Source organism: Larimichthys crocea, unplaced genomic scaffold (genome assembly GCF_000972845.2).
Source record: "Larimichthys crocea isolate SSNF unplaced genomic scaffold, L_crocea_2.0 scaffold107, whole genome shotgun sequence".
Lineage (NCBI taxonomy): Eukaryota > Metazoa > Chordata > Actinopteri > Sciaenidae > Larimichthys > Larimichthys crocea.
In genome coordinates, this window is record NW_020851475.1 from 228,969 (window position 1) to 256,810 (window position 27,842).

At 43.9% G+C, this 27,842-nt stretch overlaps 3 protein-coding genes and 2 non-coding genes across 5 annotated transcripts; 1 reads left to right on the top strand and 4 right to left on the bottom strand.

Moving 5' to 3' along the window:
- Nucleotides 1-2,488: 2,488 nt before the first annotated feature.
- Nucleotides 2,489-2,560, bottom strand: trnap-ugg (transfer RNA proline (anticodon UGG)). Its single transcript has one exon. It is a non-coding gene; the product is annotated as a tRNA-Pro (tRNA).
- A 714-nt stretch (nt 2,561-3,274) lies between these two features.
- Nucleotides 3,275-3,346, top strand: trnap-ugg (transfer RNA proline (anticodon UGG)). Its single transcript has one exon. It is a non-coding gene; the product is annotated as a tRNA-Pro (tRNA).
- Nucleotides 3,347-5,580: 2,234 nt separating this feature from the next.
- nagpa (N-acetylglucosamine-1-phosphodiester alpha-N-acetylglucosaminidase) lies at nt 5,581-16,428 on the bottom strand. Its single transcript, XM_027275373.1, has 12 exons — nt 16,202-16,428; nt 14,251-14,453; nt 13,901-14,168; nt 12,969-13,111; nt 12,142-12,250; nt 9,796-9,924; nt 9,504-9,709; nt 8,785-8,832; nt 8,448-8,576; nt 8,220-8,351; nt 7,555-7,633; nt 5,581-6,759 (listed from the first exon to the last, which is right to left on the bottom strand). Exons 1-12 carry the CDS (start codon nt 16,282-16,284, stop codon nt 6,507-6,509), a joined length of 1,782 nt encoding a protein of 593 aa, XP_027131174.1. The 5' UTR covers nt 16,285-16,428; the 3' UTR covers nt 5,581-6,506.
- Nucleotides 16,429-17,182: 754 nt separating this feature from the next.
- LOC113744683 (tripartite motif-containing protein 16-like) lies at nt 17,183-18,925 on the bottom strand. Its single transcript, XM_027275374.1, has one exon. It carries the CDS (start codon nt 18,922-18,924, stop codon nt 17,251-17,253), a length of 1,674 nt encoding a protein of 557 aa, XP_027131175.1. The 5' UTR covers nt 18,925; the 3' UTR covers nt 17,183-17,250.
- A 3,254-nt stretch (nt 18,926-22,179) lies between these two features.
- LOC109141846 (tripartite motif-containing protein 16) lies at nt 22,180-26,943 on the bottom strand. Its single transcript, XM_019273761.2, has 2 exons — nt 26,590-26,943; nt 22,180-26,272 (listed from the first exon to the last, which is right to left on the bottom strand). Exon 2 carries the CDS (start codon nt 24,333-24,335, stop codon nt 22,674-22,676), a length of 1,662 nt encoding a protein of 553 aa, XP_019129306.2. The 5' UTR covers nt 24,336-26,272; nt 26,590-26,943; the 3' UTR covers nt 22,180-22,673.
- Nucleotides 26,944-27,842: the final 899 nt, after the last annotated feature.

The window sequence follows — 27,842 nt, forward strand, 5'->3', positions numbered from 1 at the left end:
CATTTATCCTCACGTCAAACTGCTGCTCAAAGTCTGCGTCCAATCAGAGATCCAGGGCGTGTTCAGCACAGGAAGGTGAGGGTGACGTGAGGAGACTGCAATGCAGCGATTAGAACACTGGACCTTTAACTCTGCGTACGTTCGCTCAGTGTTTAAATCCAGGATGTTCTGGGCTGTAGCTAATTTCCCCATTCATGACAACTAGATTCGCTAAGCTAACAACAGGTTAATACAAGCTAACAAGCTAAGCTAACAACAGGCTAATACAAGCTAACAACAAGCTAACAACAGGCTAATACAAGCTAACAACAGGCTAATACAAGCTAAAACAGGCTAATACAAGCTAACAAGCTAAGCTAACAACAGGCTAACAACAGGCTAAAACAAGCTAACAACAAGCTAACAACAGGCTAATACAAGCTAACAACAGGCTAAGACAAGCTAACAACAGGCTAACAACAGGCTAATACAAGCTAACAACAGGCTAAAACAAGCTAACAACAGGCTAAGACAAGTTAACAACAGGCTAATACAAGCTAACAACAGGCTAAAACAAGCTAACAACAGGCTAAGACAAGCTAACAACAGGCTAACAACAGGCTAATACAAGCTAACAACAGGCTAAAACAAGCTAACAGCAGGCTAACAACAGGCTAATACAAGCTAACAACAGGCTAAAACAAGCTAACAACAGGCTAAAAAAAGCTAACAACAAGTTAAAAAAGCTTTCTTGGCCTTCTTTTTAAGAATGTTTATGTGTAAAACATTTAAAGGAACAAAGCCAGCAACAAATCACACAGTAAACCAAACCTTGCTCTGTTTCAGCTGTGGGAATGTTTCTGATGTAAATAATTAATGCATTTAGTTCAAACTTCATCTCAGTTCCCACCATAACAAAGTCTTTTATCTGCTTCTTATTTAACACACTGTTATTATTTTGTATTGTCTTAATATTCTTTAATACGTTTCACTGCAGGGAGGGTTTTCTCTACAATGCTTTAATTTTGTTTTATTAATGTGAAGGTGTGAGAGTTGAGCCATTCCTGCAGTGTGGGCTGGTTTGTCCCAGTGAACAACACAGTGACTCATGCTGAACATCCATGTGGAAAAACACACAGAGAAGCAGGACACGGGACAACATGCTACTCTAGATCTTTCCATTCCCAAAGAACAAGGTCACACCTGTACGCTCTGACATCACAACACTGATAAGAAGTCTGTCCTGTTTTCGTTCTGTGTGTTACATCACTCTAATTCTGACACAAAAACTATTAAAACACATCAATGAACTACACACACACACACACACACTGTACTGCTGCCATAAATACACCAGACGTGGATTAATCCGCTGCTGAAAATAGTCCCAAACAAATGCACTATTTAAAAACTACAGCGAGCGCCTGTTTGAGGAAATGACTGAACATTTTTAAACATGAAACTAAATATTTATGAGTTGACTTTAAAGGTACGGTGTGCAGCATTTAGTGGCATCTAGAGGTGCTGGTTGCAACCCGCTCGATTCATTTTCCCAGTTCTGTGCTACTGTAGCAGCAACCAGTTCCTCTAACGTCCACTTGAGGCTGGCTCCAGAAGTGAGTCAGTCTCCATAAGTCCCCATGTCCAAATGTCCAACTTCACAGCAGAAATAAACATGTTTACAGCCTGGTACAAAAAACAGTTTTGGTCTCTGTAGCTACTTTGACTTTATCTTCATGATGCGGTCACATCGTCCTCATCAGCTCTTAATGAAGCACATGGGGCGTCCGGTACTCGCTGTGTTTGTTTGGGTGTGTCGTGGACAAAGTGTCCCACTCACCGACATGATAAGCGGTCACTGTTACACATCATAACAATGCACGGTCGACTTCCCTCTGCCGCCGCGTCTTTACATAATCTGGCTAATGTTTACCGCCCATGTTGCACAATAGTGTCCTCTGCGAACACAGCAGGGGTCGATGACCTCGTGTTGTTGTCGCTGCTGAGGTGAGTCTGTTTGTACTCTATCTTTAGAGTAATATTCACGTTTTATGAGCTTTCAAAGATCCACATCCAGTGGTGGACTCAGGCTGTTGGAGGGTCAGGGGCAGCGGGAAATCAAAGGGGCACCAACGCACCGCTGGAAGTTAGCTTCTAGCATCGAGTCCTCCGGTGCCAATGTTGAGAAACTTCTCAAAGTAAGAGCAACGCTGCGTTCAAGGTCAAAGTCGGAGGTTTGAATTTCAAACTTTACGTTGGCCGACCGTCATGTTTATGTTGAGTACACACAATGTCTAAACAAGACAGAGGAGGACAAACAACCAATCATCAACCTCCAGCTGTGAATAAACAGGACGTGCCCAAAACATACTGCAGTTTGTCCATTTGAGTCAGTCTCCATAAGTCCCCATGTTAAGGCTTGAAGTTATGCAGAACTTAGAGAACATGGACAGCACAACCCAACATATGTCAGGACTTTCTTTTGTACGTTTATGGTTCGGGGCAATAAGGGCTCGTCCGGGATTTGAACCCGGGACCTCTCGCACCCAAAGCGAGAATCATACCCCTAGACCAACGAGCCACACGCCTCAGACCTTGAAGGTAAATATGAATCCAGAACTGTGAGTACTTTTTACTGAAGTAAACCATCTGAATACTTCTACCACCGCTGCTCATGTGTACAAGCCCACAGTTATGTGTGTGTGTGTGTGTGTGTGTGTCATCCCGTGGGTTGTGAAGCTGTGAACTGTCACACCACAGAGGTCACTGGGTTAAACTCGACCCGGCCCACATTCCTCTCTGCATGTTTACGTCCTCGATCGACCACTGAACCCTGACTGACATAACTCGTCACCACGGCAACAGTCAACAGCTGGAGACTGAAAACAGTGTTTACACTTACACTTCACATTAGCTCCACGTTTACATTAAAGCAACATCATGGAGAAAGAATAAAGTATGGACAGCTGTACAGAGAGCTCAGGTTCTGGCACAACAGCGACCTAAAGTCCCCCAGTGCTCTGAGCTAACAGCAGCTAACAGACTGAGCTAACATCAGCTAACAGACTGAGCTAACATCAGCTAACAGTAGCTAACAAACTGAGCTAACAAACTGAGCTAACATGAGCTAACAGCAGCTAACAGACTGAGCTAACAGCAGCTAACAGTAGCTAACAGACTGAGCTAACATGAGCTAACAGCAGCTACAGCTGTCAGCAGTTTACTTCATTGTCCATCATAAACTCTGTAAATCACAGAGAGTTGAGGAGTGTCAGTTATAGTGGTCATGATGTGTGGCTCGTTGGTCTAGGGGTATGATTCTCGCTTTGGGTGCGAGAGGTCCCGGGTTCAAATCCCGGACGAGCCCTTATTGCCCTGAGCTGATCAGTTCTGAAGTCTGTAACATTAAATCTAACATCGGTATCTCATGATCAGACGTTTGGCCTCTCTCCTGTCAGACCTGTTTGATTGTGACTGACTGAGCGGCTGCTGTTCTTCATCAAGGAGGTGGAGGAGTGTTTGGATGCTCCGACTGTTTTTGGGTGGAGTGTCACTCAGACTCGATAAGCTTTGAGATGCACAAACCACAAACATGCGAGCAGTGTGATAAGCTGATATCTGCGACTGAGTCTGCAGGATGAAAACCTGAAGAGTGACATCCAACGCCTGAGTTGCATCAGCTGCAGCTGGAGGCGGGACGAGGCACAGAGAGCCAGCAGGTGATTGGCTCTTGACGTCCTGTCAGTCACCTCAGTGAACTCTTCTCTGCTGGCTCCAACCCTCAGCTCATAAAGTGAGTGAATAGTGGAGGTGAAGTCTGTTTCCTTTCTCCATCAAAGTGAGTCAACGCCTGGAAAATAAGAGTGTGAGGAGATCCACCACGACCAGAAGCATTTAAAGTGAAGCTGCTCAGAAACCAGCGTGCATGCATGTATTTATAAATATGTGCAGTGATGGGAGTATAAGTACGTTTATATGTTACTGCATAAAAACACTTGTGAAAATAGTGTATAAACGCTGCATAAAATGAAACAAGTGTTTTACTGAACGCTGTTTTTCCACTTTATTAAAAACAAGTTTCTACCCTCAGAATAAAACATGAAAGTTTGAACTTCTCTTCACATCTTTCCTGTGCATGAGTCTGAATTTGTAAAGTAACTAAAGCTGAGGAGGAAAATGCAGAATTCTCTTTCTCTCTCTTTCTTTCAGCTCGTGGTAGCATTTTATTCTTGAGACGTGAAGATCTCACATTGTAAACATCAGCAGCAGATTGTTGCTGACTGTTTTTTTGTTCGGATCAGCTGAGAGCGACTGATGCAATATTTGTGAATGTTGGAGTAGTTTAACAGCCGGTGGAGGAGAATGTGTCCCGACAGGTTTTGGTGTTTCGAAGAAGAAGGAGGAGGAGGAGGAGGAGGAGGAGGAGGAGGAGGAGTGACAAACAGCTGACCTGGATTGATGTCACACGTCTGACCTGCAGAACAAACCAGTCTGCTCAATCCTTAAGTCTGTCAGTCTGCAGGAAGCATCTGTCTGTCAGACATGCTGCAGAACATCGTCATGTCATGAAGCTCAATGCACAAATTATTCATCACGGCATTAATTAAGAACAATATGACGTTGTTAATTGCTACCCTGGCTCTGTCCAAATGTGATAAAATCCATCTACTGTTCGTACATGAGATCAGAACGCGACGATTTTAAATCCTCTTCAATCTGTTGCTGTAAATAACACGAGCGGCTGAGAGTTCCCAGATCAGTTCACAGCGAGCGAACAAACACTCGGACATCGAAATGATCCGACTGAAACTGAGCAGGACGAGAAGAAAAAACATCAGAGTAACTGAAACTAACTCGAGTTTCTTTTTCACGTGAGGAGCGTGGTGAAGGTCAGAGGTCAGAGGTCAGGCGAACGTCGGACAGACTCACACCGACAGTGACTTCGTTCCTCGTCTGTCAACATTTTGCTCCAGGGTGAAAAATCCAGTTGAAATTTGGTTCAGATATTCCTGCTCCTCAGAGGATGAACCCTGAAGAAGTTAACATGAAAATATAATAATATGTTTGACTGAATGTTCTTACGTTAAGAAAAAAAGATGCTGATCTCAAATGAAAAGTTTGATGTTTTCTTCCAGATTTAACTGTAAAAACAAAGTTTGCACTGTAAAAATAAAAACTTAATTTACATGAAAATGTACTTAGTTAAAATTAAAACAAGTTTTTACAGTAAAAAAAACAACTTTCTTTTTCTAATATTACGACGGGACGTTGGTTTCATGGTTAAAGTCGGCTTTTATCCACGTTAACGTAGAAACGTTTTTACCATAAGAACTGTCAGATATCGAGTGGATGGATTTCCTATAATTATATAGATTATAATTTCTTATTTCTAATAACTGTTCATCCTCATCATGGCTGTTGGGTTTTGGAGCCGGGGTGCGACCTGGACAGGTCACCGGTTGTAAACCTGCACGTCTTTGAGTACCATGAACCTTCCTGCTGCGAGGCGGATGGAGCAACGTGTGGTTGAAAGTTCTGGAAGAGAACAGTGAGTGGACCTGTAAAGTTCTTGGAGTGGAGCTGAGAGAAATCAGAGACAGGTTCGTGTTTCAGACGGCTGGTTTTGAACTTTATTGATTAAAAACAGGCACAGAGAAGCCGTCAGTGACACGTCAGTCAACAGCAGGAAATGTTGGCGTGATACAAAGTTGGCACGTCTCCACAGAGAACGATGAAGATCGAGAAAATTGTGCTTCTTCTACATTCAGATGCTTAAAAACCCTCATGATGATAAGAAACTGAGATAAAAAGTTCAAAGTTCGACTGTTTACGTGGCAACAAGCTGAAAAGCAGCCGGCAGCGTGACGTGGAGTCAGCCGGACTGAAAGTCATACGAAGGTTGAATCGTCGTGATTCGGCGTCTTTACAAAGTTTAACCGAGTCTGATTATCTGAAAGAAACTTCAATAATTAATCTGTAGCTGCCAATAACGACGCTGATTAATCCGTCTGACGGTTTCTCGGACTCATTTATTAAAAATGTCTCTACTCGTCTTCAACACTGCAGCTGAACTTTATTTTGATTTAGGATCAATCTGATGATTTCCTCCAATCATCGATCAGCTGTTTGGTCCGAAAATATTTTGAGGACGAAAGAAATCGATTAAATTAAATCGCTGACAGCCGATTCATCTTTTTTTGAAACTCGCTCCGTTTGTCCACACGAGGACCCCGCAGGATGATTTCCGGGCTCTGATTGGTCGCTAGTCGAGGTTAAACACACCTGGAGCTGTTTAGCTGTGCAGCGTAGTTACCATGGTGATTAACCTCGGTTTAAAAGCGAACCAGCCTCGTCCCGACAGTAACGCTTCGACCTCTGACCTGTAAACGCAAAGCAAATGTCTGACCAGCAGGAAGAAGACAGGACAGCTGATGGGAATCATTCAGTCCGAGTCCGTCCCTCCGGACTCAGCTGTTTCTCTTTGTGCAATCGCAGAGCGTCCTCGCTCCTCGTCGTCCTCCTGACCGCTACGACCTCCCCGAGTGTGACGGAGTCCAGATTTCCTCCTCAGAGTCCAGGTCATCCGGTCCAAATCCACCTTTTTCGGATCTCCCGGTGCCCGCTCCGGCTCTTTTGATGTCGTTCAGCGGGACGTAGGAGTAGTCCCGCCGTTTGGGGAGGCGAGCCGCCGCCGAGCCGCAACACGCCTGAGCGAGGTGAACCAGCAGGCTGACCGACAGCAGCGAGGCCAGAGTGAAGGTGATCGCCAGCCACGTACGCCTGAGGAGAGACGCCCGGGTTAGAGTTATCAGATTACTTTAGATTCAACAGTACTTTAGATTCAACAGATTACTTTAGATTCAACAGATTACTTTTGGTTCAACACTGAAGTTCTAGAAAAACTTGATTTATTCTCGTCCTGCCTCTGAATATCAGCTCAGTCGTGGATCATCACGGACCTGAGGCGGCTGAATGACGCCTGGTTGCTCAAACAAGCTACCTGTGACCACGCCCACCTGTCAATCAAAGCGTGCACGCTCTTAATCCTGCATAACTTTAAGCCTTAATATAATGTGAACAGGTGAGTTGTATATAAATTCACCCTCAGTACAGTTGTCATGAACGGGGAAATTAGCTACAGAGACCAAAACTGTTTTTTGTACCAGGCTGTAAACATGTTTATTTCTGCTGTGAAGTTGGACATTTGGACATGGGGACTTATGGAGACTGACTCACTTCTGTCAGGTTTAAGTCTGTGGCCCTCTGCTGCCTCTTCTGGTCATGTGAGGGTTAAAACTTTCCTCCATCTGTGAAACCATGGCAACCACTAACAATTGCTCACTTGCATGTGGAGGCAAACGAACCAGGTCCGGACCTCCGTCAATCGGAGCGGACTGTCCCTCGTTAAGTGTCGTTTGTGAAGCTCTCTGATTTTATAAAGACTCGCTGCTTTAACTTCAGGAACCAGCGTTCAACACGAGGCTGGCTGACCTCGAGCTCAAACGCCCCAACATGAGAAAACGGACCGTTTTTGAAGAGGTCAAAGGTCAAAGGTCCGTTAAAGGTGACACTCACTCTGTCAGGTGAGGCTGCTCTCTGTCGGCTGCTTCTCGTCTCCATGATGTAAACATCTGTGTGGCGAGACAGCGTCCAGCTGTGGAGGAAGAAGGAGAAGAGCTGATCATCGCTGTTACATCTCAGTCTTAGAAACTAGTTCTCCTGATTTAAATATTAAAAATCATCAACACAAGATCAAAACTTATCTGCAGCTGTTTGAAAAAGGACGAGAGACGTCCAAGTTTGTGATGACAGAGATCTGAACTACAAACACGTCAGGAGCTACGTCAGGAGCTACGTCAGGAGCTACGTCAGGAGCTACAGGGGGTTGATAACCACAGCGGCTAACGGTTTAGAGTTCCACCTCGCATCCAGCTCTGCAGATTATGTGATTATGAATATGATAAATGATTTTCACTGAAGGAGGCGGAGAGAGAGCTCAACACCGTCAGCTGCTGAGCTGAAGAAGTGAATGAGGATTAAAGTGAGCTGACGGAGACGAGAGCGCTCTCCACAACAAGACGGAGGAGCTGACGGAGAGAGTGATCTTAGAATAACTTTATTCATACAACTCCTTTAAAAACAAACAGAGGACACAGGGAGACAGAAAAACAGACTCAGAGAGAAATGATGAAACCACACACACTTCAGCAGTGTGTGTGTGTGTGTGTGTGTGTGTGTACCTCTGTGTAACGTGTCGTTGCTCTCTCCTCGCAGCGTGGCGTTACAGCTTCCTGTCTGCGGGTCACATGGACACTGGTCGTCACAGCGACACTCCTGAGTGCAGGACGGGCCGAAGAAACCCAGAGGACACACTGACACACACACACACACACACACACACACACACATTAAATTCCAACACTGTGTGTCACCGACTGCGTGTTGCGTAGTGTGACGTGTCACTGTACCGCGTTCGCACGTGTCGCCGTGGAAACCAGGGGGGCAGGCACAGCGTCCGTGGACGGGGTCGCACGAAGCGCCGTTGACGCAGGCGCAGGTTCGATTGCAGCCGTCGCCGTAGAAACCAGGGAGGCACTCTTTAAAGTACGAAGAAGAAGAAGAAGAAGAAGAAGTGTGAGCATCGCACTGAGCATCGTTACAGCTTCAGGGCGTCCCCGTAACCATGGTAACTCTCGGTGCCAGAGGAGCGTCTCACAATGAGACAGTGAGTCAAACTCTGATGAGTGACGGACGGGTGGCGTGAGTGTGTGTGTGTGTGTGTGTGTGTGTGTGGTTCTCGGTTACCTTGGTTACAGCTCTCTCCTCTCCATCCAGCATCACAAGCACAACCACCTGCAACAACGAGGAGACGGACGTGAAACAACGTAACACTACAGGAGAGGCAGAGTACTCGAGTACTGGCATGGAAATATACTTAAAGTACCAAAAGTTAAAGTACACAACACACAGAATGGAATATTTTATAAAAAATAAATAAATATAAATCTATTTATTGTTTTTAGATATCTTAATGTTTTATTAATTCTTATCACTATTTATATTTATTTTATTATTTATATATTTTAATGTTTTTATTATACCATAATTTATTTATTTTGTTTTTTATTGTTATTTCTATATATTTACACATTTAACGTGTTTTATTTTTTTTATAATTTATTTAATTATTTAATTAAATTTTATAATTTAGTTACTTTATTTTCAATCGTTGCGCAGTAGGAACACGAACACAGACACAAAGGTTCCACATCTCACAGTGAGTTATTAATTATGTATTTATTATTTCCTCAGTTTGTGTGTGTGTGTGTGTGTGTGTGTTTCCTGATGCAGTAACAGGTCGTAGCTCGTGAAGGTGGAGCTCTGACGAGGTTAATAACAACAGAACGCTTCTTTAAGGACTGAAGGTGTCACGTGTCACATGTTGTCCATCACCTGCAGAGTAAATAAACTCAACACGTGACACAAAGAGCAGCTGTCTGCTTCTCCACCTGCTCCACACTTACGGGCGGTGCAGACTCCGTGGGCTCCGCAGGCCGGCGGCTGACACAGCAGAGAGTCGCAGGCGGCGCCCTGCCAGCCCTCGTGGCACCGACAGCGTCCGTCCACGCAGTCTCCGTGTCCGCTGCAGTTTGTCGGCCGGCAGCGCCGCGGGTGAACGCAGAGGATGGTGGAGACACGGCGAGCACAGCGCCACCTGTCGTCCAGATCACTGTGAGGGGAGCACGGACGAGTGAGAGACAGAAGAAGAAGAAGAAGGAGGCTGGGTGCATGTTGGCTCCTCTGTTCATGGCTCACCAGTGATCAGACGGGTAGCTCGCCAACGAGCCGTCAGCCACGTAGGTGGAGGACCCGCCTCCATCCAGGTTGATGGCGTTGATGACTCCGTAGCTCTTCAGGAAGTCAGCCACCTCCCAGAGACTCATGCTGTGCAACAAGAGAGGACGACACCTCCGACAGTAAGACAAGGCGATATTTAAATATGCAAATGAGCCATCAACTCATTAAAATTCACTAATTTACATCATAAATGTGAACTCTGGATAAATAATAAATCATACAGAGAAAATAAATTTTCTCCATGTTTTTATGAATAATTCATTATTTTCAGGTGTTTATACACTAATTAAAAAGGTTATGAATATTCTATCACACATTTCTGACTCTTTAAACTTTACTTTAGTATTTCTTCAAACTTTCAGATCAATATAAAAAATATTACAATATTTATCAGCTGCAGCTTTAACGCGATGCGTACGTTCATCTTTCAGCGACATGATAAGTATTCTGTTATTTAAATACTTTTGTGCTTTTACTTGTAATCGAGTATTTGTTCTCCTGCTCGTTGTTTTGCTCTTTGCTGCTTTATCATAATAATTTAAACATGTTGGAGAATTTTAACTTCAGATCAGCGTTTCCTGTGTGTGACGGACCAATCAGGCGCCACATGTGCACAGGTGTGAGCTGTCGTTGTTGTTGTTGTTTGACTTTAACACGTTTTATTGAGCAGAGACAGACGGAGGGCGGCGGACATGTTCAGACAGACATCAACCTGTGGGGCTCGACCGAGGGTGGAGGTCAGATCAATGCCATCGATCGGTGCAGAGATCTGAGCATGAACCTTCATCACGTTAACCATCAGGTCCATCTGTCGTTATCTGTTACAGCTACGTCATGTGACCATGAAATAACAAATTTAAATCACGTTGTTCTACGTCAGGTGATGTCGTTAAATCGACCCTCTTTTGTCCACCTGTCCATTTTCTTCTGCTTATCCAGGTCAGGTCACGGCAGCAGGTCAAGCTTCCCTGCTCCTCCTGGGTGTTTTATTTTGAAAACTGACTGGATTCTCTGCTCCTCCTGGATGTTTTATTTTGAAAACTGACTGGATCCTCTGCTCCTCCTGGGTGTTTTATTTTGAAAACTGACTGGATTCTCTGCTCCTCCTGGGTGTTTTATTTTGAAAACTGACTGGATCCTCCGCTCCTCCTGGGTGTTTTATTTTGAAAACTCACTGGATTCTTTGCTCCTCCTGGGTGTTTTATTTTGAAAACTCACTGGATCCTCTGCTCCTCCTGGGTGTTTTATTTTGAAAACTCACTGGACCGGCTTGGCCGTGATCGTGTCTTCGGTTTAACGTCCGCTCTGTCAAACAGGAAATTCAACAAACAAACGAGACGTTGTTGATGCGCTCGTACGCGTGTTTACATGCCGTCACCATGGAGACAACGACCCATCTTCATCTTCAGTATCTTCTGACTTATTAAATAACTCTGTGGTCTCGTGTTTTAACATGAAGTGTAACATCAGCAGCAGACCGACGGGTTCACGCTGGATTCTTTGTCAGCTCAGATGATGATCAGATTTCAGCCTCTCTGACGCGTACGTGCCAAACTGCAACGTTCACTTCACTCAGACTGACTGACTGTAAAAATAATTCGAGCTTCAGCTTCACGGAGACGGTTTTTGTTGGACGAACCTCGTCAGGTTCTCCACCAGTTTTACAGGAAGTCTCACAGGTAACATTTCAACTGAAGGTCCTGCATGTTGTCACAGAGCGTCACGTCTCAGGTTGGATGTTTGTTTCGTGTTCAACAGTTCAGAGGCTGAAACCAAAAGTTGGTGACTGGATTGACTTTGTGATGATCCAGGACAGAAAGAGTTACTTTCTTCTTGGACTGCGGCAGGATGCGTTATTAAAAAGAGTTCAAACATGTGTACGCCACACTCAGCAGGGCGATACACTAATGTCACGATATGATACACGAAAGATTTTAAAGGGACAGTGTGATTTTGGTGACATCTTGTGAGTGGAGAGGAGGTGGAGCTGCGGGATTTTAACGGGACTTAATGCATCGATATATATCGCAGGTTCCTGAAGCTCAGTGTGGCTCATGTTGGCGGTCTTGCCTCTGAATATCAGCAAAGTCGCAGATCATCTGTGGACCTGAGCGGGCCAAATGACACCTGTAAAGTCACCTGTAACCACACCCACCTGTCAATCAAAGCGTCCAGGCTCTTAACCCTGCATAACTTTAAGCTTTAATATAACGTGAACAGGTGAGTTGTATATAAATTCACCCTCAGTATAAAAAATAAACAGATGTTCAGAGGCGAGCAGGTCAGACGTGCTCCAGCTCTTACCCTCGTCTTTCGGTCTGTCCATCGATGTGAAACAGGATCAGTTTGCCATCAGCGTCGTGACCCACCGCCGTCCTGGCCGACACCACGTCCACAAACTTGCGAAAATGTCCTGTAACGCATTTAAATACACACACACACACACACACACACCAACTATTTCACTGATTCTGGTGAAACTGGATCATATTTTATGGAGGAAATGTTTTCTGGTTTTCCCTCTGATGTCCTCCGGCTGCTCCGCCTCAACTCTCTGTGATTTACAGAGTTTATGATGGACAGTGAAGTAAACTGCTGACAGCTTTAGCTGCTGTTAGCTCATGTTAGCTCATGTTAGCTCATGTTAGCTCAGTCTATTAGCTGCTGTTAGCTGCTGTTAGCTCATGTTAGTTCAGAGAGCAAAGCTGAGGTCGTGTTTCAATGGTATGTAAACAAAGAAACTCATCCTTATTTATTTTATGACACGTGGGTGTGTGCGTTAATCAAACATTGCTGTGTTGTGTTTCGGTGGCATGATGTGAGTCACGTCAGGTCAGAGATGATATGGCGAACTGAAGCTCGTCCAGTTTCTGTTACTTTAGCTGCTGTTAGCTCAGTTTGTTAGCTGCTGTTAGCTACTGTTAGCTCAGTTTGTTAGCTGCTGTTAGCTCAGTTTGTTAGCTGCTGTTAGCTCAGTTTGTTAGCTGTGTGAGGTAGTGGCTTTAGCGTACATCCAGCTAAGACATGACCATCACACCGGCTCCTCTGGCGTTTGATTAGCCAGAAAACTAGCAGACTAAATCCTTCCGCCTGACAGGGAGCTGGTTTCACCTGTGGACGGATGGACGTACCTGTCTCCTGTGTCTTGTTACACTCGGCCGCCAGGCTCTCGTTGATGTAAACCTCGCCGTTCCTCAGCAGCCACACGACACCGCTGACCAGCTGGACGAATGGGTTGGTCTGGTTTGATGAGACGTCGTCCTCTGACAGATACCTGGAGGAAAGTTGGGACATCATTAACGGAGCACTTCGCCCGGGTTCACGGGAGCATCGTGACTCAGTCTGATGTTTAGCGCCATCATCGGGTCACAAAACTAATGACACACTTGTCAGCCTTGAGCTCCCTGCTGTGTTTGACCCACACACACTGTTACATCACGGAGGACTTCCAGGTATCAAGCCAGTTAAATTGACTTTTCGTGGTTTACAGATTGTTTGCGTGGTGGGTGAAAGCTTGACCTCGCAGCAGCAGTATAAATATCCAGCTCTATCCTCGGAGACGATTCCAGGAATCAACCATCAGCAGCTTATTTTGAACGTTTGGGGAAGTTAAAACAAGATTCTTGTCGTGTTGACATGAACTCATCGTCTGTGGATGGTTTTTGAGTCGTTCATTAATCTGGGTCAAAAGTTTCTGGTCTGCACAAACAGGACGGGCGAGCGGCGAGGCGACTGGAAGCAGTTTGTGTTCATGCAAAACGTTTCTGATAACTCTCGTGAAGAATGGCGGCCTGTGCCTTATCAAAATAAAAGCTGTCAGTTTGTTAGCTGCTGTTAGCTCAGTTTGTTAGCTGCTGTTAGCTCAGTTTGATAGCTGCTGTTAGCTCAGTTTGATAGCTGCTGTTAGCTCAGTTTGATAGCTGCTGTTAGCTCAGTTTGATAGCTGCTGTTAGCTAGAGATGTGTGATGACCCGTGGGTCACTTCATTGAATCCATCGCTGCAGATGGGCGTAGTTTGGTTGGAGTTGGTCTCAGTGTCACTGTTACTAGTTGGACCTCTTACCCGAACACGAGTGTGCCGTCCCGCCTGATTCCAAACTGGGCGTTCTGCACGCCGCCGCTGTCCTGCACCATCCTGCCGTCGCTCACCACGTTGCCCAGACACTGGTCGGTTTTTGTGTTGAAGAAGCCGGCGTTTTGGGCGTACAGACACCCGGCAGCCTCGGCCGTTTCCACCACGGTGGCCCTCTGATTCATCCCGCAGCCGCCCGGCCCACCCGGCTCCAACACTGACACCGTCCTCAGCGGGTCGTGGACCACCGTCATGTGACCTGCGAGCAAAGGGGGCGAAGAGATGAGACGAAATAGATCCTGCTTCGTCAGAATCAGAACAAAAACACCAGCCTTACTGACCGTAAACCCATCTGGAGCTTCCCTGGCTCGATATGAACACCGTGGACTCGGCCACCGGCAGCCCGCCGTGTTTACTGGCAGCCCAGTGCTCGTGGGTGGTGTTGCCGTGAATGATGGGCTGACAATCCCTGACGTGGCGGTGAGAGTGGGAGGGGCCGTGACCATCAGTGTACGGCAGCAGGACGTCATCGTCCATAGAGACTCTACGAGGAGACACAACGTCCAACAGGTTTGGATTTTAATAGAACACGTCATGACGATCACGGGTTACGCCACGCGTTCCCAACGTTCCCGTCAACGTCAACTTCGCCAGTTCATAAACTATAACAAACGAACGCTTGTTTCCGTCCACAAACATTCTGAGAATATTGGTTTTATTGGTTATTGTTGGTTGGTGAGATAAGCAGTAGGTGGCACCAACCAGAAGACGTCGAAAGAGAGAAGGAAACCTTTGTGTGTCAAACTGAGGAAGTTTACGTCAAACTTTTCCAACACGATGAAAGGAAAACTTTCACTCAACTCTCAAAGAGCTGAAACAAAATAACTTTCCTTGAATCCTCCGGGCGGAAAAATATGTTTTGAGTGTTGACAGATAAATCCAGGCTCCACGAAGCTTCTCTGTGACCTGAGCACTGCTACACGGCTTTGAAAGTGTCCTGATGTTCAGTAGAGAAACGTTACTGATCAACAAATGTGTTGATCTGGATTAACGCTGCCCTCTGATTGGTCGACTCAACGAAGCGTCAAACTCCAGACGCTTCTCTTGTAACACGAACTACTAGTTAGCAGTAGGGTTGCAAAATTGCCGGGAATTTTTCAAAGTTGGAAACTTTCCTTTTTAAAATAATGGGAATAAAGTGGGAATTTTCAAAGTTGGAAACTTTCCATTTTAAATTAATGGGAATAAAGCGGGAATTTACAAAGTTGGAAACTTTCCATTTTAAATAAAGCAGGATTTTTTCAAAGTTGGAAACCTTCCATTTTAAACAATGGGAATAAAGCGGGAATTTACAAAGTTGGAAACTTTCCATTTTAAATAAAGCAGGAATTTTTAAAAGTTGGAAACTTTCCATTTTAAATAAAGCAGGAATTTTTCAAAGTTGAAAAATTTTCCATTTTAAAGTAATGGGAATAAAGCGGGAATTTACAAAGTTGGAAACTTTCCATTTTAAATAAAGCAGGATTTTTTAAAAGTTGGAAACTTTCCATTTTAAAGTGTGACTTTTCAAAGTTGCCACACATTTGAGCTCATGGTCTGAATGATGTTGTTCAATAAAATAATTCAAACTTACAAATAGGCTTGCAAAGGGGTAAATTTCCCGGAAACTGTCCATAAACTTTCCATGGGAATATTCCAAATAGGAAAACTACACGGGAATTTTGGAAATGAATGGGAAACCTGCTGCCACGGTGATGAGAGGATGTGGCGTCAAACAGCGACACCTTGCGGCCAAAGTGCGCTACTGCAGCAACATTCCCACACTCAACCATGCTAACATGCTAACAGCTGCTAGAAACCATGAAACACAGCTGCTGCTAATTAACGTTGTTTTAATGTTATTTAAATGTTTAGGCACGCGTGGTGTGTTTGAGGCCAGTCGGTCACTTTGTGAACTTTGTAAACATCGCTAACTGCAGTTTCGGTCACTTTGTGAACTTTGTAAACATCGCTAACTGCAGTTAGCATCGTGTTAGCATCATGTTAGCATCGTGTTAGCATCGTACCGCTGTACTTTAACCCGAGCCAGCTAACTGCTAACAGCTAACTGCTAACAGCTAACTGCTAACAGCTAACTGCTAACTGCTAACTGTCACTGGTCTGGGGGTTAGCGGCTAACATTAGCGGCTAACATTAGCGGCTAACATTAGCGGCTAACATCAGCGGCTAGCATTAGCGGCTAGCATTAGCGGCTAGCCTGAAAACAGGAAGCCGGATGTCGGGACTTCTTACCGGGTGTTTTCGGTCTCGGACAGCCGGACGCAGAGCCACAAGATCAGCCACACAACCGGACATTTCACCGACACTGTTGCCATATGAGGAGGAGGAGGAGGAGGAGGAGGAGGAGGTGAAACTAGCCTGTCAAACTCTCCTCTCCTGCCATCCGACAGGCTGCTAGCCTAGCTTAGCTTAGCAGCACACGACGTCAATGTCAACAAACTGTGACACGCGGCTTCCGGTTAGGCTTCAAAATAAAAGTCAGAAGCTGCTATTTAAATTTCAGCATGTTGAAGCACATTCACCCAAATTAATAACAAAAAGATTAGTTTGTCAAATATATATATATTTGTATATCTATATTATGGAAGCCCTGAGTGTTCATACATTTATACATTTTATTTATTTTAGTTTTTAATGTCATTGTATCGGAATGACAAATGTTTTCCTGAGATAACGAAACTTTGTGTTCTTGAGATAAAAACATAATTAATTTGAGATGTCAAGATAATGAATCAGATGAAAAAACGACACTTTACAAAAACGAGGACGAAGTTTAAAAACCTTTATTAATGTTGACACATGATTAAAATAATCACACGCAAAGAGTCAACATATAAATGACAAACACACACATGTGGATATCTTTAAACAATGTATGATTAGTAAAAGCGACTATGCATTAGAAAATAAAGGGAAAAAAACAATGTTATACTTTTATTTTGAAAGAAATATCCACATTTCCTTGTGTGTTTGACGTCATGTGGTAACTTGACAGAGTGCGGTCACATGACTGTCACCAACAGGCAGACAGCCACGTGTCAGCTGACCTGTACCTGAGCTGACATGAACATGTGACATGTGAATATTGTGAATATTGATTTGTGATCCATGATCAGTTTTTACTTTACAAACAAACATTCATGGAGGAAGTATTCAGGTACTTTACTTGAACATTTAAAATGTTCTGTAAGTTTAAATCTGTAAGTAGAAACAGCAAACAAAACAAGACAAAACAAGCTGAAGACATGAAACACAGAATTTAACCCTTCAATGACTTCTGTCTATTTGACTTCACACAACTCAGCAGAGGATCCAGAATTAATCCAAAGTCCAGCATAGAGAGGCTGAGTGAACGTGGTCTGGACTCTGTGGAGGAGAGTCATGGTTTCAGAGACGCTGTAGAAGGACAGAATACCTGCACTGTGATCCAGGTACACTCCAACTCTGGAGGACCGAGGACCTGAGACGGGAGTTTGGACTTTGTTGTAACAAAAGTAATAACTGTTTGTGTCACAATATAACCTCCAAGATTTGTCATTGTATCCAAATCCACATTCATCTGATCTCCCTGCTCTGCTGATATTCTTGTATGTGACTGCTACATCAACTCCTCCTCTCCTCTCCACCTCCCAGTAACAACGTCCAGTCAGACTCTCTCTACTCAGGACCTGATCCCAATAAGTGAATCTGTCTGGGTGACTAGAATAAGACTGAGGTTGTCTCATTAATGTCACTTTTCTGTTCCCCTCAGATAATAACAGCTGTGTGTTTGCTGTGTTTGGATCCAGTGTGAGTTCACGTGAATATTTTAAGAACTCAGCTCTGGTCTTGGGCTCTGGTTCTGGTCCTGACAGTGAAACATGGACTTCAGTGTCTGTCAGTGAGATGTTTGTCCGTTGGTCCCTCAGAACGTCCTGTAGTTTATCTCTGAGCTCTGACACAGCAGCTGTCACATCCTCAAAGTCCCTCAGAGGACGGATATTGATGCTGGATGAGTCTGTAGATTGGCTGAGTCGTGACAGTGAGGGGTAGTTGTGTAGAAACTGGTTGTGGTCCTCTGTGTGTGAGAGCTTCTCCAGCTCAGCGTCTTTCCTCTTCAGCTCAGTGATCTCCTGCTCCAGCTTCTCCTGAAGATCTTTGACTCGACTCACTTCAGTTTCCTGCTGGGATCTGACCTGCTGCTTCACATCAGACCTTCTTTTCTCCATGAGACGGATCAGCTCAGTGAAGATCTTCTCACTGTCCTCCACTGCTTTATCAGCAGAGCCATTGATAGCCTCCACCTCCTGTTGGAGCTCCTTCACATCTTTCTCTCTGTCCTGGATTCTCTGCTGGATGTTTAGTCGACTCACCTCGAGCTCTCTCTGCCTCTCAGTCCTTTCTGCTGCAGCTGAGACTGTGTCGTGGCCTTTATGTTCATCCACAGAGCAGAGATAACAGATACACTGCTGATCAGTACGGCAGAACATCTTCATCACCTCATCATGACGAGAGCAGATGTTCTCCTGGAGCTTCTTGGAGGGCTCCACCAGCTTGTGTTTCTTTAATGGAGCTGCATCATGATGAGGCTGGAGGTGTTTCTCACAGCAAGAGGCCAGACAGACCAGACAGGACTTCAGAGCTTTCAGTTTTCTCCCAGTGCAGACATCACAGGCCACATCTTCAGGTCCAGCATAGCAGTGATCAGCAGGAGCAGCTTGGAGTCCAGTCTTCTTCAGTTCCTCCACTAAAGCTGCTAACATGGTGTTTTTCTTCAGGACAGGCCTCGGTATGAAGGTCTGCCTACACTGAGGGCAGCTGTGGATTCTCTTCTCATCCTCTCCATCCCAGTGGCTTTTGATACAGTTCATGCAGTAGCTGTGTCCACAGGAAGTAGTCACCGGATCCTTCAGTAGATCCAGACAGATCGGACAAGAGATGCTTTCCTGGTCCAGATTAACTCCTTTCTGCGCCATTTCTCCCAAACAGAAACTTTCTCTGAACAGAAACTTTCTCTGATCAGAAACTTTCTCTCTGCTCTGACAGACAACAGATCTCTGCTCCTTCTGACCTTGTGTAGCTCACTGTGACTGAGAGCTGGAGAACGAGGGAATGCTTTTCAGTCTTTGAGTCAGGGTGTGTTATCTGTCCTTTACAACATGCTGTAAAAATAGTTTGACTTTGAACTGTGACACAGACAACAGTTGGCAATAAATGTTATTCAAACTGGAGTTTTAAAGAAGAGTAAAAAACATGGAATATCACTGCGCTGGTGGGGGAGGTGGAGCGATACCAACCAGATATAGTTGGACTCACCTTTACACATGGCACTGGTTCTGGAACAAGTCCCGGAGAGGGGCTGGACTCTCCTTTACCAGAGTTGCACAGGGTGAGAGGCACCAGGTGAGGGTGAACTCAGAATGCCCTGCAGAGGCCTCTGTCCACGAGGTCTTCAACGCAAAATCTGAGTGGGCCACGTTCAAAACATGAATCGTTGAGGAGGCTGGTAGGAGTTGTGGTCAGAAGAACGTCAGTGCCTGTTGTGGGGGCAACCGAGGAACCCACTAGTGGACACCAGCAGTGAAGGAGGCCGTCAAGCTGAAGACAAGCTGCCTTCCCTTTAGATCAGAGTCTTATTTCTCACTTGGAATGTGCAGATTTACTTTGCCACTAAAGTCATCATGAGCAGTGATAGCCTCCATGGGTTGGGACTTTTAGCCGATCATGGTCAGTGTGGGATGTGAGGATGTCATCAACGTAACTATCCTGCTGGAGTGCTTGGCGCTCATCTGTGAGTTCCCTCTCCTCAGCAAGATTAATTTCTGTGCCACCTGGCTGGAAGTTCCCACAGCGACAGCCACCAAATTTTAGGTTGTGAGCTGCGCCGATGTTATCCCACCTCCACCATTCTACGAAATCCTGATTTGCTGGTGGAAGTTACTCTTCATACTTCACAGCCACCACCCTCATTGAGCTTGCAAAGTGTGTTTTGGACAACTGGGTCGACACTGTCAGCTTCAAGAGCTCAGGATGAATTCCTCCCCAGGTCTGTCTGATACTGTTGGCCAGACGAGTGAACTGTCTTTTGGCGGTCGTTCTCTCCACCTTGAGTTGTTCGACTGATTTGTCAACCATGTTGTTCACAGATGAACATTAGGTACAGCTTCGGAATGATGATTTTATGTTGCTTTTAACTTGTATTTCTTTCTTGCCAGGATTCCAGATTCTTGCTCCTGCTTTTTCAGCTTGGGATCTCAGATTTCTTTTCCTGGCTTCCAGTATCCCGGTCTCCTGGTTTTTCACTGTCAAGTTGAGTCAAACATGTAGCTTGATTTCACTCGTTGCTTCAGGCCGAGATTCCTTTCACTCTCTCTTTATTTTCCAGGTGCCAAGAATTTAACAGATCACTTTCCTTGTGATTAGTAATTAGCCAGCAATCAGGTGAAAACCCTTTAAATAAAATAAACACAGAAAATAAATTATTATGCTATTCAAATCAAAGCAGTCAAAGAAATACAGAAAAATACACATTCATAAAAATTGCAAAAATTTCAGTGCATCAGTGCATTTCCCAAAGCATTTTAATAAAATATTTTTAACAGTGCATTTTATCCATATTTTATAGATAATTATTACCACAGCTTTTTAATGTTACATTATGCAGTCTTTTTAACATCTTCTAAAACCCATAAATACACAATTTTTAGTGACATTATTTTTTTTAAATCATCACATCACCAAAAGTTACCAACTTTATCACCAAATTTAATTCAGCAGGAATCAGCTTTTTAACCGGCTAACTCAGGTGAGCAGGAAACAAAGCATTAGCAGTCTCTCAATGTTTCTCAATGAGCTAGAAAGTTTCCGCTCCTTATCGGTTTCTTGTAGATGTCGCGATGATGTTGCACGCCGTTTACAGTCCTTTGTGTTATCAACAAAATCTGCTTCGTGTCCATTTGTTTGTACCGTTTGTTATACTCTCATATTAGTTTGACATTTTGTCCATCAGCTTTGTATGAGAGCCTGGAATAAAGACAAGAAGAAAAGACTCTGTTCGTCTTTGTTTATTCATGATGGAAACCAAACTGTCCATATTTACACTTTAAAAACTGGGCGTGCTAAATTCTGTATATACCAATTTCTATGTCATGTTGCTTTTGATCAATGATGACCAATGACTGTTGTTTCTCTTTACTCAGTTGAGTAGTTCTTGCCATAATATGGATTCATACAGTAGTTTAACAAAGCTATTTCCTGTATTCCGACACTACCTTTGAATAACTGATAGTCTCAAATGCATTAAAAGGGCAAGAAATTCCACTAATTAACTTTTAACAAGCCACACCCATTTCTTGAACACCAGTCCAGGTGATTACCTCATGGAGGTCATTGAGAGAATGCCATGTATGTAAAGGTGTCATCAAAGCAAAACAATCTAAAATATGAAACATACTTTGTTTACCTCATGATTCCATGAGAGGTATTTCATAGTTTTGGTGTCTTCAGTGTTGTTCTACAACCTAGAGAATAAAAATGAAGAAAACATTGAATGAGAAGATTCTTTACCAGTACTGTATAATACACCATCCATGCACTCTGCTATGACACTCCTGATTTATGATAATTATTATTATTAAGCAATAAACGCATGTGACCTTTAGCTTCCCCAAGATAACGGATTAATTATTGTATCATCTCAAGATAACAAAGCACGTATTCATGATCTCTGTTCAATGAAAACAAGAATACTGGCTGCAGTGCATTGATATTTCCTCAAGAAGAAGAAACGTCTTATCAGTTGTTTATGTTGTAAAGAAGGTATCACACAGCAGAGGATCATTAGAGTGAAGGTCAATATTAAAAAGAGTACACAGGTTAAGTTGTTACGTCTTTGTAATAAATCTTAAGTGCACAATCAAAATGTTGCAAGCAGCAAGAGACAGAAACTGGACCCTGGAATGAAGACAAGAAAAGACTGTTCATGTTTGTTTATTCATGATGCAAACCTTCAGTTTGTTCATCTCCTTATTGATTCTGATCATACAAACTAAATGTTGTTTCTTCATTGAATCTCACATATGTACAAGAAAAGAATGAATCATCTCCTTATTGATTCTGATCATACAAACTAAAGTCATCATGAGCAGTGATAGCCTCCATGGCTAAACAGACACAGGAAGGAGCGCCACCTAAAGAAACTCAAACATTTACACAACGACCAATGAGAAGAGGGCAAAGTACCGCCCACAGTGTTTGATTGACAGGTGAAGAAATGCCACAACAATCAGCTGTCAGCAACAATGATGGAAACAAAACAAAAAAGAAAAGCTTAAAGGAACAGAATGTAACTTTACTTGTCATCTAGGCGTTAAAATTGGTACTGTGGTGCAAATTCCAACAACAGAATCTTACAGCATCCATGAGATTAAACAGACAGGGACGATCTAACGTTAACTGCACTGACGCACATCATTAGTTTACTTCTACGGCTGTAGTACGTTTTACTTCTGGCAACCTGGAGCACTACACGGGGATCAGACCGGATCACACACATCCAGCAAGTTTCAAAAAAAGAAGCACTGCCTGTACTTGTACTGTACTGTACCGTACCTACTTAATCTGTGATGACACAGCATTGTCATTTTAGGATTTAATACAGTAAATAGTTTACATATTGGTTCTCTAAGAAAGGAAAGACAGAATTTAACCCTTAAATGACTTCTGTCTATTTGACTTCACACAACTCAGCAGTGATTCCAGAATAAATATAAAGTCCAGCATAGAGAGGCTGAGTGAACGTGGTCTGGACTCTGTGGAGGAGAGTCATGGTTTCAGAGACGCTGTAGAAGGACAGAATACCTGCACTGTGATCCAGGTACACTCCAACTCTGGAGGACTGAGGACCTGAGACGGGAGTGCGGACTTTGTTGTACCAAAAGTTATAACTGTTTGTGTCACAATGTAACATCCAAGATTTGTCATTGTATCCAAATCCACATTCATCTGAGCTCCCTGCTCTGATAATATTCTTGTATGTGACTGCTACATGAACTCCTCCTCTCCACTCCACCTCCCAGTAACAACGTCCAGTCAGACTCTCTCTACTCAGGACCTGATCCCAATAAGTGAATCTGTCTGGGTGACTAGAATAAGACTGAGGTTGTTTCATTAATGTCACTTTTCTGTTCCCCTCAGATAATAACAGCTGTGTGTTTGCTGTGTTTGGATCCAGTGTGAGTTCACGTGAATATTTTAAGAACTCAGCTCTGGTCTTGGGCTCTGGTTCTGGTCCTGACAGTGAAACATGGACTTCAGTGTCTGTCAGTGAGATGTTTGTCCGTTGGTCCCTCAGAACGTCCTGTAGTTTATCTCTGAGCTCTGACACAGCAGCTGTCACATCCTCAAAGTCCCTCAGAGGACGGATATTGATGCTGGATGAGTCTGTAGATTGGCTGAGTCGTGACAGTGAGGGGTAGTTGTGTAGAAACTGGTTGTGGTCCTCTGTGTGTGAGAGCTTCTCCAGCTCAGCGTCTTTCCTCTTCAGCTCAGTGATCTCCTGCTCCAGCTTCTCCTGAAGATCTTTGACTCGACTCACTTCAGTTTCCTGCTGGGATCTGACCTGCTGCTTCACATCAGACCTTCTTTTCTCCATGAGACGGATCAGCTCAGTGAAGATCTTCTCACTGTCCTCCACTGCTTTATCAGCAGAGCCATTGATAGCCTCCACCTCCTGTTGGAGCTCCTTCACATCTTTCTCTCTGTCCTGGATTCTCTGCTGGATGTTTAGTCGACTCACCTCGAGCTCTCTCTGCCTCTCAGTCCTTTCTGCTGCAGCTGAGACTGTGTCGTGGCCTTTATGTTCATCCACAGGGCAGAGATAACAGATACACTGCTGATCAGTACGGCAGAACATCTTCATCACCTCAGCATGACGAGAGCAGATGTTCTCCTGGAGCTTCTTGGAGGGCTCCACCAGCTTGTGTTTCTTTAATGGAGCTGCATCATGATGAGGCTGAAGGTGTTTCTCACAGTAAGAGGCCAGACAGACCAGACAGGACTTCAGAGCTTTCAGTTTTCTCCCAGTGCAGACATCACAGGCCACATCTTCAGGTCCAGCATAGCAGTGATCAGCAGGAGCAGCTTGGAGTCCAGTCTTCTTCAGTTCCTCCACTAAAGCTGCTAACATGTTTGTCTTGTGCTGTGTGAAGGTCTGCCTACACTGAGGGCAGCTGTGGATTCTCTTCTCATCCTCATCATCCAAGTAGCTTTTGATACAGTTCATGCAGTAGCTGTGTCCACAGGAAGTAGTCACTGGATCCTTCAGTAGATCCAGACAGATCAGACAAGAGAAGGTTTCCCGGTCCAGTTGAACTTCATTCTGGTCCATTTCTCCTCTCAGTGTCACGACTGTGAGTTTCCTCAAAGCTGAAACTAGTTTGAGCTCTGATCTAAACGTGCTTTGACAGTGAATGAGGTCTCTCTGCTCTCGCTCTGTTGGTTACACCCATATTCAAAGTGCAGATTCTAAGGGGAGGGAACAAGGAAACACATGGAGCAAAGGGGTTATCATGCTGCCATTCATTCCAGTTAGAGGAGCAGCATTGTAAATCTGATCTTTTACAGTCAAGTCTCAGATAAACTTTGCCCCACATTTGAAGTTTTAGTCGTAAAATACTTCTCGACTCCTCAGACTCTTCTTATGACTCCATATTTTCTTCGACTCTTTCTCAAATTCTGTTCAGTTTCATGTTAAAGCAGTAATATTAATCCCAAAACATCTAACAGCTAAACACTGACTGGAAAAGGTTTTTTATTGAGTGATAAGGAAGTGTATGATGTGTTCACTGACCCCTGCCATGTTATAATAGATAATATGATGTAACAGTTCACAGTTCACATCATATTTTCTTCTTTACATCTTTGTTTTTACTTGTTATTTACTTCTTCACTGTTTTCTCTAATCTCTCTCAGTTTTTGTTCTCCATCCATCCCTCCATCCATCCATCCATCCATCCATCCATCCATCCATCCATCTTCTTCCACTTATCCAGGGTTGGGTTGAAGCAGGTTTAGCTGGCTATTCCAGACATCATTCTCCCAAGCAAGTTCTCCATCTCCTCTGGGATCCCAAGGAGTTCCCAAGTAAGATATTTTGTGTAATCCCTCCAGGGGTTCTGGGTCTGCCCCGGATCTCCTCCCAGTTGAACGTTCCCAGAACACCTTTAAAGGAAACCCAGCAAGCCCAACAAAGACTGAAAGGCTTCCATCTTCTGCTTGACGGGCCTCCTTCACCGCTGGTGTCTACCAGCAGGTTATTAGGTTGCCATCACGACTGGCACTGATGATCTTCTGATGAACTCCTTGCAGCCACCTCAACAATGGAGGTTGTGACCATGGCCCACTGGGATTCTATGTCTCAACCTCCCCCAGGATGCGCAAGAAGTTCACCCTGGTAAATGTTTGGGTTTACCAGGTCCGTCCAGCCTTCTCCACCACCATCAGATCCACCTCATTACCAGGTGGTGATCAGTTGATAGCTCTGCTCCTCCCTTCTCCTGACTGTCCAAGACATACAGCCGCAGATCTGATGACACGACCATGAAGTCGATCATCGACCTGCGCCCTAAAGTTTTCTGGTACCAAGTACACCAAGTACTAGTAGTGAACAACCTTATGCTGGAAGATTGTGTTTGTTCTGGCTAATCTATGACAAGCACAGATCGGGTTCAGATCAAACAGACCATTCTTCTCAATCACTACCTTCCAGGTGACTTCGTCATAACCCACATGAACATTGAAGTTCCCCAACAGAACTATTGAGTCGCCAGATGGAATCCCTTCTAGGACCCTACCTAGACTCCAGGAAGGTTGGGTACTCTGATCTGCCATTTGGTGCATAAGCACACACCACAGACAGACCCTTCCCACAACCAGTCACATAGGGTTGGCGCCTCTCACTCTGGGCAACCCCAAGCAATTCTCTTCTTGCTGGACTTCTTCAGTTGTGTTTTCTTTGCAGTAATTCAGACCATGAAGGCCTGATTCACACAGTCTGCTCTAAATAGTTGATGTTGAGGTGTGTGTGCTACTTGAACACCGTGAAACATTTATGTGGACTCTAATCTGAGGTGCTGTTAATTGTTGATTTCTGATGCTTGTAGCTGTAAAGAACTTGATTACCTCATGGAGGTCATTGAGAGAATGCCATGTATGTAAAGGTGTCATCAAAGCAAAACAATCTAAAATATGAAACATACTTTGTTTACCTCATGATTCCATGAGAGGTATTTCATAGTTTTGGTGTCTTCAGTGTTGTTCTACAACCTAGAGAATAAAAATGAAGAAAACATTGAATGAGAAGATTCTTTACCAGTACTGTATAATACACCATCCATGCACTCTGCTATGACACTCCTCGTCTAGTCTCGTCTTCTCCCACTTATCTGGATGCCACTTCTGATTTATGATAATTATTATTATTAAGCAATAAACACATGTGACCTTTAGCTTTCCAAAGATAACGGATTAATTATCGTATCATCTCAAGATAACAAAGCACGTATTCATGATCTCTGTTCAATGAAAACAAGAATACTGGCTGCAGTGTATTGATATTTCCTCAAGAAGAAGAAAAGTCATACCGGTTCTGTATGTTGCATTTTCCCTTCATTGGAGCTGAAACTTGTTTGAGCTCTGCTCTGATCTGTTTCGGCACTTTACTGCATGTAGATTACGCCCATTTTCAAAGTGCAGCTCTGATGGGGAGGGAACAAGGAAATATATGGAGCAAAATAACAAGGGGATTTCTATCTTTTATTCCAGGAAGGTGAGTATCGGTGTAATCCTGAACTTTGTGTCTTCATTTACAGCCCTCAAATAAACAGGGCAGAGATAACAACATCTGTGAATGACATCGCTGAGGTCTGGTGTGAATGAGAAAACTGACCTGAGGGTGAATTTTCATAGAACTCACTTGTTCAAAATGAAATAAACATTTTCTCCATAAAACATGATCCAGTTTCACCAAAATCAGTGAAAAAGTTGGTAGTGCCGTAAAGCGTTACGTACATCAACATGAACATCTGTTAGTTCATGATGGAAAAGTTACACAATGGAGCTTTAATTGAGAAAATAATTGACAGATTAATTAATGATGAAAAGAATGGCTAGTTACGTTAACAAAATCATGGTTATGTTAAATACAACTGATGGAAGAATAAACAGACCTTTTCCACTGTAAAAGAGAAAAGTTTCATTTTAATGTTAACATTGAAAACCTTACGGAGGTTTAAAGTATATTATTAGTATTCATTAGTTCATTAGTACAGTTAAGTGCTGACCAACATACAAGCTGTATTAGCAAATAAAAACAGAACCTAACTCTGCATTATATTCAGGTGTCAACAACTGTTGTTCACACCTGACCTCAACGCTTCTGAAACGCTCCCGATGGGGTTTAAAGTCGCGTGCAGGTCGGACCAAAACAGTCCAGCTGTGCCCGGTGGAGTTTCTGGGTAAGAGTGTCTAAAACACAAACTACAACCCTGTGATTGTTTCATGTAAAATGATGATTCTGCATGAGTACTTTTAATTTTGGTACTTTGAGTATTCTTACTCTTTTGTACTTTAACTTGTAGCAGGAGTTCCTCTACACCAGGGGTCATCAACTACACTTGTCCAAGGACCAGAATTCTCCTCAGCCGACACTATCAGGGCCAGATGCCTCAGTAATTATTTCATATATCAATTTGCCTTTGAAATGCGTGTTATTTTTTAGCCTTTGTCAGTGCTAACAGACTCATATTACCTGTATGGTAGCGAGTCACTAGGGGGCGAAAGCGATATTTCAGTCTTCATATTCACGAGGATGTCAGCTGCTAACCTGGGGAAGGTG